Raw genomic sequence first — 12145 nt, 5'->3', positions numbered from 1 at the left:
GGGCTTCTCGCCGGCTCCGAGTCCAGCTCGCTGGAAAACAGACCGAGGGCTTACCTTATTAACATCACAGAAGCCATAGCACAGGCACGGAGAAATGGGACATGAATAATAGTTATTGAACCCAGCTGAAGTGATTTTACTTGGAGCAGTCAGCCTTTATTTTGTAAGTATTTTTGTTGGAGAGGCCGAGCTTCTGCTGAAGCGCTGAACTCGTCCACGGGGCTGCAGCCCTTCCAGCAGCAGTACAGCTGAACTTCTGAGCTCTGTGCTCTGTTGTTCTAACCTCGTTCTCCCCCTCTCTCTCTTTATGTCTCTGTCTCTCTCTCTTTATGTCTCTCTCTCTCTTTATGTCTCTGTCTCTCACTCTTTGTCTCTCTCTCTTTATGTCTCTCTCTCTTTATGTCTCTGTCTCTCTCTATCTTTATGTCTCTGTCTCTCACTCTCTTTATGTCTCTGTCTCTCACTCCCTTTATGTCTCTGTCTCTCTCTCTCTTTATGTCTCTGTCTCTCTCTATATATGTCTCTGTCTCTCTCTTTATGTCTCTCTCTCTCTCTCTTTATGTCTGTCTCTCACTCTTTATGTCTCTCTCTTTATGTCTGTCTCTCACTCTTTGTGTCTCTCTCTCACTCTTTATGTCTCTGTCTCTCACTCTTTATGTCTCTCTCACTCTCTTTGTCTGTCTATCTTTATATCTCTCTTGCTCTCTCTCTCTTTGTCTCTCTCTCACTCTCTTTATGTCTCTCTCGCTCTCTCACTCTCTTTATGTCTTGCTCTCTCTCTGTCTCTATGTCTCTTTCTCATGTTGTCTCTCTCTCTCTCTCTCTCTCTCTCTCTCTCTCTCTCACGTCTTTCTTTCTATCTATCTATCTATCTATCTATCTATCTATCTATCTATCTATCTATCTATCTATCTATCTATCTATCTATCTATCTATCTATCTATCTATCTATCTATCTATCTATCTATCTATCTATCTATCTATCTATCTATCTATCTCTGTCTGTCTGTGCCAGTCAGTTGTGACTCTGTACATCATCAGCAACAGTTCATGTGTGGCTCAGATCCTCCCTCTGTCTCCAGTCCTACATCATCTCTGTCTATAGTCCTACATCATCTGTCTCCAGTCCTACATCATCTCTATCTCCAGTCCTACATCATCTCTGGCTCCAGTCCTACATTACCTCTGTCCCCAGTCCTACATCATCTCTGTCTTTGGTCCTACATCATCTTTGTCTTTGGTCCTACATCATCTTTGTCTGTCTCCAGTCCTACATAATCTGTCTCCAGTCCTACATCATCTGTCTCCAGTCCTGCATCATCTGTCTCCAGTCCTACATCATCTCTGTCTGTCTCCCGTCCTACATCATCTCTGTCTGTCTCCAGTCCTACATCATCTCTGTCTCCAGTCCTACATAATCTCTGACTCTGACAGCGTGTCGTGTCCGTGCGTCTGTGGTTCTTCTGACCTCAGTTTTAGCCTGTCTGCCCACACTGAACTCGGAGGTAGGGTGAAGGACCAGATCTGGTTCCTCTGTGATTTCGAGGAATACATTACCATATAATTCGGTAACACACACCATTAGCACCACGGTCAAGACAGTTTAATGATACTGCCAAGGCCAGATGTGATTTGATGGGGATGTATAGACCTTCATTTCACAAATTACCTCTCACCGCACTCGATATCTGTATTATAGACACGATTCCTGTGGCGTTTGTCAAGTCATAAACATGTCTCCTGTCAAGTAGGGTTTACAAAGCTACTGACTGACTTGTTATTGGGTTTTGGCCTGCAGGGAGCCATAACTCTATCAAGATCTGACTCCGTTCTGTGCATGTTTTACATTTTGAAATCCTCTCCCATAACAGAACGGGCAGCGAAGACAGTTTCTTTTCTCTCTTTTTTTTTTTTGTCAACTCCATCCACTTGGTTGCAACACCTGTCGGTTGCCAGCGCTGTAATTGAATCACACAGGCTGCACCGTCTCTCTCTCTTCCAGTGTGCAAAAGAAAGCCCTCAGAAGTCGGGGCCATATGACATTAGTAGCAGCATCGTTTCATAATCCCCCAAAGGCCAACACATTATTTCCTTGTCTTGTGTTAATACAGTCTTTCATCGCTGACTCCCAACCATGGTGAAGAAAATAAAAGAATCGGGGGGGGGGTGTTAAAAAAACATTGAGTGTGTCATCGTAGTGGGACAGGTTCCAGTTCCTGGGAATTGGGACACACTGGTGCTTTATGCATGATGTTGCCGGTGTGCAAAGACCGCTTATGCTCTTGTGTGTGTGCGCGCACGCGTATGCATGTGCTTGCACGTATGCGCGCGTGCATGCGAGCGCGCGTGTTCATGTATGTGCGCGTGCACGTGTCCGTGCACGTACGTGCGTGAGTGCGTGTGTGTTGCAATTGGGCAGGTCTTTTTTTTTTCTGCCCAGAGAGAACAGGCCATGGTTTCCTGGAACAATGCAGCTGATGAAAGGCTCTCCAAGGAAAATAAGACTCTGACATCATGGATTCTTAAAGCACACAGCTGAGCCAACACGCGCTCCTGCTATAATCAAGGCTCAGTGAATTTCCACTGTCGACTGAAATTGGGGAAGAGGGGGAATCTTTTTTTGTGTTCTTTTTTTTGTTTTGTTTTTGTTTTGTTTTTTAGCTGGATGTTTGTTTGGTGTATTTTTCACCCGCATGCATTGTCAGTCTCGAACGCTGAACGCCAGTTTACATGTCATCGTGCAATTCTCTTTGTAGCCCCCCCCTCCTCCTCCATTGTGGGCCAATCTCATTTTATGCCGACACATAAAAGTTGACTCAGGTCAGAAAGACCTGGATCTGGAGATGGGAATAGTTTGGACGAGAGACACAAATGTGACTGAGCTGACAATGCAGGGGGTTCAATTTATTTCCTAGCTGCATGGAGCAGATAAATGAAATCCAGTGTGCTTCTGCAGAAAAGGGAAAAAAAAGGAAAGAAAAAAAAGAAAAAAGAACAGAACAGATAGAGACTGATGAAGCTGCACAACTACTTTTCCTCCAAAGCAACCAAGAGCTTAAGTAGTAAAAAAAATTGGTGAGTGTAGTAAAATCAACCACAAGGTCATTCAAAAGACAATTGTGTGCAAGTTGTGGAGCTGAACAGTGTGGGGAGATTATGTTTCACGGCTCGCTCCAAACTCTGTGTCCTTAGATGCTCTGAATCCTGAGTGCAAGGAGATCAATGGGAGAAGATTGTGTTCCTTTCCAGAACCTTCCTGCTCCTCGCGGTTATTGCAAATGTCTCCGTGTTGCGACCCCTTATCACGCGCCGTGTCCCCCGTGTCGCGTCTAGTTGGCGTTTTGTTTTATGCGCATGCTCTATCGATTGTAATCGGCTGATATGCATTGATATGAGTATGTATCGATAACTGATATGTACACCTCGTGGCTCTGTTATCCACCGTTGCGCATACTTTTTTTTTTTACTCCACGCGCAGTTTCTTGGAGCACTCCCCATTGATTGGTTGAACTCCAAGTCGTCCAATCCTGCGCGCTGCAATCGGACCATTAGGGTGACATAATTGATCCCGTATTAGTCATCGAGAAGGGATGAAATAACATCCAGGACGGCTGGACCGGGACTTCACCCACCCACCGTCCGTGCTGCTGCTCGTTTTAGCCTCTTAGACCCCGTTTACACTTGGTTTTAAAATGCGTTTTTGGGGGTTTTTCTTGCGATCGCATCACGAGTGGACGGCGCTAAATACACGTGTGAACGACCACCAACGCGTTTTGTGAACCGGTTTCTCAAACCACTTGCCGAGCTGGTCTGGGACGCATTTGACCACATACCTTTTGTAGTGTAAACACTAATGCGTCCTGATGCGTCCCCGACAAGGACGTAACAGGAGATCTTCTTATTCTTCTTCGGCGTAACTAAGTGGTCAGCGGGACGCATTTGGAGACGCATGACAGACACAGGTGTAAACGGCGCGGTGTCCCGCTGTGTCCTCTTGCGCTCCGATCGCCCAGAACGCATTTTAAAACCGAGTGTAAGCAGGGTCTCGAACACTGGGAAGACGGCTACTTCATCAGGTTAGGCCGCATGTTCGCTCATTAACCGGCGCGGACAGCGAACGGCGGCGCAGCGTCATCACTGTGCGCATCCTCTTATCTCGCGTCGCTTGAACACGCGGGAGACTGCACTTGGCAGTAGCTCGGTAGCTAACTTCCTTTTTTCTTTTCTTTTTTCTCTCTCCTCGGAGTATCTCTCTGTCATTCAGCTTTATTCTGGTGGCCTGAGTCATGTATGAGTAATGGCCTCACGTGTAGCCAGCGGTCAGCTATGCCTTACAGCAAACTGCACGTGTTCGGAGAGACCCGAGTCCGCGTCCAAGTCCCGCAGGGTTCCTCACACACAGCACGTCTCGTTCTGCAGGGTTCACCATACTATCGTATTATGTAAGAGAGGGTGCAATTACGAGACGATCCTGATGCACCCCCACCCTCCTCCCCTTGACTTGTGCGTGCATGCGTGCGTGCGTCCGTGCGTGTGCACGGACACGAAAAGAACTCACAGGCCATTTTTGCATGATGTCGACAAGTGGTTTATTCAGCAGGAATGGTGAACAATTTGTCAATATCTTAAACGTTTCCTACACAGAAGGCAATCGAGCGCCATTTAAATAACAGCGCTTTAATCAAACAGTTTCTTGGACAGCGAGTTTATATGGAAATGCCATTTTTTTTGCCACTGCAACACTTCAAAACAGTCGTGACTTTGTGTGTGTGTGTGTGTGTGTGTGTGTGTGTGTGTGTGTGTGTGTGTGTGTGTGTGTGTGTGTGTGTGTTGGGGTGGGGTGGGGGGGATCTGGTTCACTCCCACATTTGAGGTTGGCTGTGGCAAAATTTGCGAGAGTGTTCATTGATTGCTTTTCGGGGTGGGTGGGGTGTGGGGGGGGAGACATTGAGAGAGAGAGAGAGAAATGTGTTTGGACGCGTCAAAAGTCAGATGGTTCAAAGCTGGTTACTGCCGTTTCTGTGCGTAAGCGGCTCCAAAGGTGCCAAACGCACAGAGGGAACTTAACTTGTCTCACGTCAATTGGCTGCTTCTTACTCATGCCTTGTGTCTGATGGGCATAATAACTGTAGCTGCTGGCCTGCTCAGACGGGTATTACATAAAACCAATGGTTACCATCTGGTCACAGGTTTGCTCGGTGGTACAATAGTGTTGAGAGGGGAGGCTTCATATTGGTCAAAGCATCTTTGGTATGTACTAAATGTCTGAACACTTGGGGGTGGGAGTGCGGAGGGGGGGTGGGGGTGGGGTTTACCAACCAAGCTCCTCTTTTCTTGCAGTCGGCCGGAATCAACTTAATCCAAGGGTTTAGTGGAGAATTAATATGAAAACGCACGCACTAATTCCAATTATGAGAAATCTTGACCATAAGTAATAGATTGCAAAGAAGAAGAAAAAAATCCCCCACTGTAAATGGGTCGGTGAAAATGCCTTTATATTGACTGTGTCTCCAAAGAATGCATGGTTTGCAGCAACAAAAAAAAGGAAAAAAAAGAAAGAATCAAACCCTCTGGCTTATTCGTACCATGTCTGCAAATGTCCAAAAACCTTGGCTTTCAGTGAGGTGCGTGTACACGTGCACACCCCAACACAGACCAAAAAAAAGCACACCATGACTTTTTTTTTTTGCTATCTTAACACAACTGGAAGATCACCGTTCACAGTACCTCTGTCAAGTTGTTTGGCATAGGGATCTAGTATTGAGAAACAATAATTTAAAAACAGTAGAAAAAATAGCATTTTGCCTTCTTGGGACCACAACATGATAATCGTTTTTTTTTCTTCCATGCATTCACAGATTTCACACAGATACATTTGCTCGCTTACACTACTGTCTTTATCGAAACAGCTTACAAATAAAAACACTATTAAAATGGTGGCCACAAGGCTGTGCAAAAGGGAAGACCTCCGATGTAAGCCCTGCCATCTATCTCTCTCGCTCTCTTTCTCTCTCTCTCTCTCTCTCTCTCTCTCTCTCTCTCTCTCTCTCTCTCTCTCTCTCTCTCTCTCTCTCTCTCTCTCTCTCTCTCTCTCTCTCTCTTTGCCAACTCTTGCAAGTAACAAACTATAAAATAGCACCATTATACAGTGGATAGGATTTTCTTCAAAATAATTTTGTTATATGACACTGTCATGTACAATGACGGTGGAAGAATGCATAGGATATAACATAATTGGAAGCACTGTTTCATTATATTCAGGCAGAGGAGGCAGTGCCACAAGATGAGATGTCTTGGAAGGTTACTGGGACTCTCTCGACTGTCGCTCACATGGAGGCTTGTGCAAACAGCCATTTTTCACTCAATCCCGATGCAAGGACTTCTCAGAATTGGCTGGTGCTTGTGTGTGCGCGCGTGCATGCGTGTCCATGTCAGTCTGTGTGTGTGTGCATGTCTGTATGTGTGTGTGCGTGCACGGGTGTGCTTGAACCTTGCACACAGTTGCACAACTCTCGTTTGCACTGTCTGTGTGCATGTGTGCATGTGTGCGCGCGCACTGTGTTTGCACATGTGCAGGTGTGTTAAGAGACTCCAGCGGACCTGTACGTTAACCGTGAGACAGCGTCCCGTAAAATGACATTAACGGTTCGCGACACCGAGTTATACAATAAACATTGTTTTTAGTGCTCTTGGGGGGGGGGGGGGTCCGTGAATTCTGGAGAGTTCCGGTTCGTACTCTCGTCATGAGCGTCATGAGCGAAGGGATCGCGGTCCCGCTAAGCTAACGCAACGACGCGGGCCAAGAGAAATCAATCATTAATCACCCCCGTTCATACTGCTATTATTAGAACCGTCTCTCCTCTGCACTCGGCCTCCGCTTTTGACAGATTAGGGGAAGCGTATTGACATTTAAAGGTAGTCCTGCCTGCCAGTAAACAAGAAGGTCGTTTCAACCGACCCCTTTCCTGTAAAGCTCACAGTTGGAGCTGCGTTGCTGCTGTTGCCACACGGACCCTTCTGTGTGTTACACATAAGTCCTAACAAAGCGTTCATGCGTCGTACACCCAGCTTTCCGGCTCGTCATTGTGAGCAAGGTACGTCTGCCTACTCAGTTCGCCACCCCCCCCCCCTCATCGTCGTTGTTAACCCTGGCAAGGCCTCGCTGTTAACGTAACACGATCTTCTTCGCTGTCTGCACACTCTTCATCACACTCGCTGCGACTCGGCTTGTTCTCAGTACTTTGTGATTAGTGACTGAAAATGGAGCTCGGACGGTCGACGACTTCCTGTGTTGGACTGAAATGAGCCCCGCCGGTGATTTGACGCTAGATTTGGCCGTGACTACTGTGTTCAAAAATAAGATAAGAATAGAAATGCTGAAAACGTACCTTCCACCACACGTAAATGAACCGCTTCATATCATTCCTCCGCTAAAACACACGGCGAACCCCCCCCCCCCATTTGCGAGCATTCTCTGACCTTTAGAAAGTACATTTGGCGAGATAACCTTGCAAACCCACTGGCCAAATAACCTTAGCCCAATTTAGCAGCCGGGTGGCTCTCCACTTGTGTTTATCAAAAAAACAAAGAAAAAAAAAGAAAACGCAAACGTGCAATGCTGCTCGTTTTAATGGATTGCAGGCTCTTAACGCCTCCTAAGACTTTAGGAGGGATTTGGAAGAGACTCGGAGCTCTCGAAGCCTCCACTTAGACGGGACTCTTGACATTTCCATTGTGACTCCGACTTGGACGCCGTCACTGAGAACCTGGGATTTGGTTTGGACTCAAGCTACGATGACATGCCGCCAACACTGCGTGTTTAAGTTCTGATGATGAACTGCCTGGCTGAATTTGTGTGCTTGTCATTCAAAGCAAACCTCTTTTTTTCTTTTCTTTTTTATATCCCCTGTAATCCACAATGTCTAACTATTTTGGCCATTTTGGATTCAAAATGCAGAAGAAACAAAGTCTCTGACACGAGCCTGACCAGATTTAATTGGGATAGTTATGCGTCATGTGTGACGCTCACAAGAAGTGTACTGTTACAACCAATCACGGCCTGTGTGTGTGTGTGTGTGTGTGTGTGTGTGTGTGCACGTGTACAAGATTTACCATCTTAAAAGTTTTAAGGTAGAGAATGGGCCCAGCGTTCTCCTGCACAGCCTTGCTGCTCTCTGATTGGCTGAAGCCCAAGTCACACTCCGACCTTCTGAGAACTGGGAGGAGGGGGGGAGGGGAGCAAGGGGGTGGGGGGGGGGGGACGCCGCAGCTCACACACGGAGGTATAACAAGCTCTTGTTTGTGTCTCAGCAGCTAAAAACTAGTCTGTTACATCGCATCAACAAAAGAATTCCTCCCAATATGGAATGGTGCAGTGTATAGAATAACCAGAATATTTCTCATCGACCGGTAAGACAGACGGCACCTGGCTTTTCAGGTGTCGTGTCGCACGGTAGGGGCTTATCGGACCGTTGCTAGCATCCATCTTGTTTTGTTTACAGTGAACCATTCCACAGGGGCACCAGGTAAGGCCACTGCCTTCCGTCTTCTCAAGTCGCCGGGCATTTGTCCATTCGCTCGTTCCCTACATCCTGTAATTTCTCCCCCCTGTGTTCCCCCGGCTGGAGTTTTTCTGATGCACCTCCTGAAATGAAAGAAAAACACATCTTAAGACGCATACCAAAAGATTTGGATTGTGCGAGCAATGGGAACGGCTCTTGGTCTGAAACCTGTGCTGCCCGTGCCCAGAACAACACAGCTGAACGGTAAAGTGGACGTATGATTTCATGAGATGATGAAAATAAAACCATGCGCTGGAAGCGCGGGGCATTATCCTCAAATGAAAAATATAAGGACGAGGATTCATACATCAATACCACCGTTCACAGCGCACCACAATCCACAAATTAATGAGTAGATGAGTGATGTATGTGCCGCTGCACCAATAGATGCAGTAAGTGTGATATGCATGCTTCATCTCTGGGCCTTGCATGCATCAATCTGTTATAGTGAGATGCCAGAAATTTCAGCACATGATGTACAGTAGGAGAGCAGAGATTCTGCCTGGGGAGCGAGGGTGCCAGCGGGTCTACCACAAAAACCACTTAGTTCCCTCTCCTTGCTAATGGTTTTCTTTTTTGAGAGAGGGCTAAAAAGCACAGGGTCTGATCTTAAAAGGATCACCGTCTCCCACAGGTTGGCAACCAAAGGATGGGACACGGGTCTGCATTTAGACATCTTGGTTTCTTTCCTCTGGTCAAGTGTTTAAGATTATTTCAGAGGGGAGGGGGGGACAGCTTAGTTTTTTGTTCTTAAATTTTGATAAATCTGTTCCATTTTCATAGAAAATCTCATGCTTTTTTTGAAGCTCCACACATTTTGTGAATATAGAGATTTCTCATTCTATGGTTACAGATGTGTGTGGCGTGGACCAGCAGCTGGCAGGGATTTGTGCAGAGTTTGCACATCTGAGCATTATATGTGATAGACACAACACGTAAACTGCGGGTGATTTGCAGGCATGCATCCGGTCAGGCTGAGGGAGTGCACTGCTGCATGCTGCTGCTGCTGCACACAAATAACAGGGCCCCATCTTTCTGGACAGACGTACCTTGCAGGATGAATGACTATGTCCAGATAAAGGTCTCTGTGGGAGGAAATGGAGACCATTTAGATTAAATGAATCTCTTCGTGCTGTTGTGCAATAAATTGTCGTGTGCATTACTAATTAGACCTAGTATCATCCCTTCTTTCTCTTAGTATTCACAAGAAGTCATGCATGCATGCTTTGACGTGCACTAATTGCAGTTTGCTGCAAAAACACCAATGCATATCTAACTGAGGCCTAGGTACGGATTACATAATCCTTGCATCTAATCCTCAGTATTTTTTCCACCATATTTTCCTGATGAGTAAACTTTGTTTTTTTTTTAAGTGTGTCTGTTCGGTGCTGCACTCACCTTCTTGTTTTTTGTCTTGTCTGGCTGCTGTGCTGTCCTGCGCTCTGTGCTCTTGTCCACTTTGTGGCCTGCAGTACTAACCTTAGGTGTTCTCGGCACATCTGTGTGGCGCTGTGCGCGCACAGAGCGAGCTGCCTTGCTAGTCTTGGCAGGTGCACAGTACATCTCCAGGCGCCGCAGCTCACAGCTTTGGAAGCAGCACTCATCCACAATGCCGCGGTTGTGTGATCGCCGCGCGTTGGGGCCATAGCCTGTTGGTTTACCTGCGTGAACAGAATGGGAGGAGGAGTTATTTTGGCCGTATATACCCTTTTCAAAACGACGTGCCAAATTTCTGTACCCCCCCCCCCGCAAAGACAGCTGGTTTTCATTGAGTGGTTGCCGGTATCGTTGTGACGCAAATTCCCTGACTGGTATGTCTTTGGGTTAATCAGCGATGGACAGACGACATAGGCCATTTAAGTTTTTTGGACAGATATCAACTTCAATAAAACAGAAGTTGTTCTTTTTTTTCTCCCCTCCAAGGTGTAATGTGCAAAATCAATCAAAAGCCTGTGTGACAAATTGTGGCTGGAAGCCAGACTATGAAGCCTGTCGTGGTGGAGTGCTAAGGCCCAGGTCATGGGTCTGATTTCTCTGATATATGAACAGCCTTAATGACATGGATTTCTTCGGTGTAAAATTTACAGTGTATCACATTGCGCAGAATGGACCCTTTTTGGCAGCTGTTCCCCAGTAAAAAGGCGGACGTAGTCACCAAAAAGTGGAGAATATCACGTTCGACCATTTTGGCCCAGGTATCTCTTACTCTGAGGCCCTGCCGGTAAGGCCAAACCACAAGCCCTCCGGGTCCAATCAACCTGCAGGAAAAAAAAAACAAAATAGGCAGGCCTTGAGACCGCACCCCCACTAGCTACGCCCCACCTTTCATTCACATTTTCATCTGGCGAGAGCCGAACACCCCCGAGGCTGACCAGGAGCGAACATGGACACCGAGGTTGAAAGCGTGACGCAGCTTTTATTCCAGGAAACAATGGTTAAGAGTGCTAAGCGGACTTACACGGAGCCCAGCAGAGGGATAATGGAAAAGGGGAAGAGTTCGTACGACTATATTTCACCTCTGGACAATTGAAAGGAACATTTAAAACTTTTGGATTTGCAGCCGTCTGGCCGAGCAACAACATCAACTTGCCATGACACCAATAAGCAGCTCGTCTCAAGCATGCATACGGTGCTCAGTGTCCTCCCCCAGCAAAACCCCGTCCCGTTTAGGTGGCCCTTCAGAAAAACTCCCAACTCTTCACTTACAATTCCCCGCTCACCTTGGGCAGTATAGCCCTGATGGGCTTTTCCCTGTTACCAAATGAAATAATAATAATTTAATATGGCATTTACAAGGAGGAAATGCCTTTCCCTCTCAGAGTTAATAGCTCTTGGCTCGGAAGCCTGCCAGTGCTGACAAAGTGCATTAACTTCTGCTCTTGGTGCTTGATCCTGACAATGTTGTTCTGGCCAGAGAGTAGCTTCCATCCAGAAACAGAAGCATCTCTCTCTCTCTCTCTCTCTCTCTCTCTCTCTCTCTCTCTCTCTCTCTCTCTCTCTCTCTCTCTCTCTCTCTCTCTCTCTCTCTCTCTCTCTCTCTCTCTCTCTCTCTCTCTCTCTCTCTCTCTCTCTCTCTCTCTGCTTGCAGACACAAGATACAGAGGATGTCGATGGAGGTGTAGACGAGAGATTGAGAAAGAACATGTGACAATGATAGGGAGGCGTCTGTGCTGTGCATCAGCTAGAGAGCTGCTGTTGTCACACTGTGCACAACATTATTAACATTACAGTTCTTCTTTTTCAACCAGAACTCTAAACCTGACAGATTGAATGAAACCCACAAAAGTAAAAGAATTCAAGAAATGTGTTTACTTTGATAAATCTGCGTTTTTTGATGCATGCATTAATTTTGCATCTCGGTTGCAGATTGGTCCCTATGTGATAACTGACACATGCCGTTACTGTCTGGGGTGCTTTTTCTTTTGCACCCTTCAGCTGTCCAAAGAAACAGCATCCACGGGCTCTCATTTGTGGTGTGGTTCAGCGAGACTGGCCGAAGCTGTTATATTATCACCTGATGTCAGGAAAATTTAGTGGAGAAATGCTGCACTGGGCCCAGGCTTGGGATTATATAATGGTTGCTG

The 12145-nt window shown here is 46.6% G+C and overlaps 1 protein-coding gene across 1 annotated transcript in view; it reads right to left on the bottom strand.

Moving 5' to 3' along the window:
- Positions 1–4564: 4564 nt before the first annotated feature.
- igf1 (insulin-like growth factor 1) overlaps positions 4565–12145 on the bottom strand; it is a 13443-nt gene continuing 5862 nt past the window's right edge. Inside the window, exons 3-5 of the mRNA XM_056278041.1 lie at positions 9960–10222; positions 9611–9646; positions 4565–8644 (exon numbers count right to left, since the gene is read on the bottom strand). Coding sequence (XP_056134016.1) covers positions 8585–8644; positions 9611–9646; positions 9960–10222 — 359 coding nt within the window. The 3' untranslated portion in view covers positions 4565–8584. The remainder of the gene's footprint in view (positions 8645–9610; positions 9647–9959; positions 10223–12145) is intronic.

The sequence above is a fragment of the Lampris incognitus genome, chromosome 3 (assembly GCF_029633865.1).
Source record: "Lampris incognitus isolate fLamInc1 chromosome 3, fLamInc1.hap2, whole genome shotgun sequence".
Taxonomy (NCBI): domain Eukaryota; kingdom Metazoa; phylum Chordata; class Actinopteri; order Lampriformes; family Lampridae; genus Lampris; species Lampris incognitus.
The sequence above is the reverse complement of the archived record's forward strand: the minus strand, read 5'-3'. Positions and strand labels throughout refer to the sequence as shown.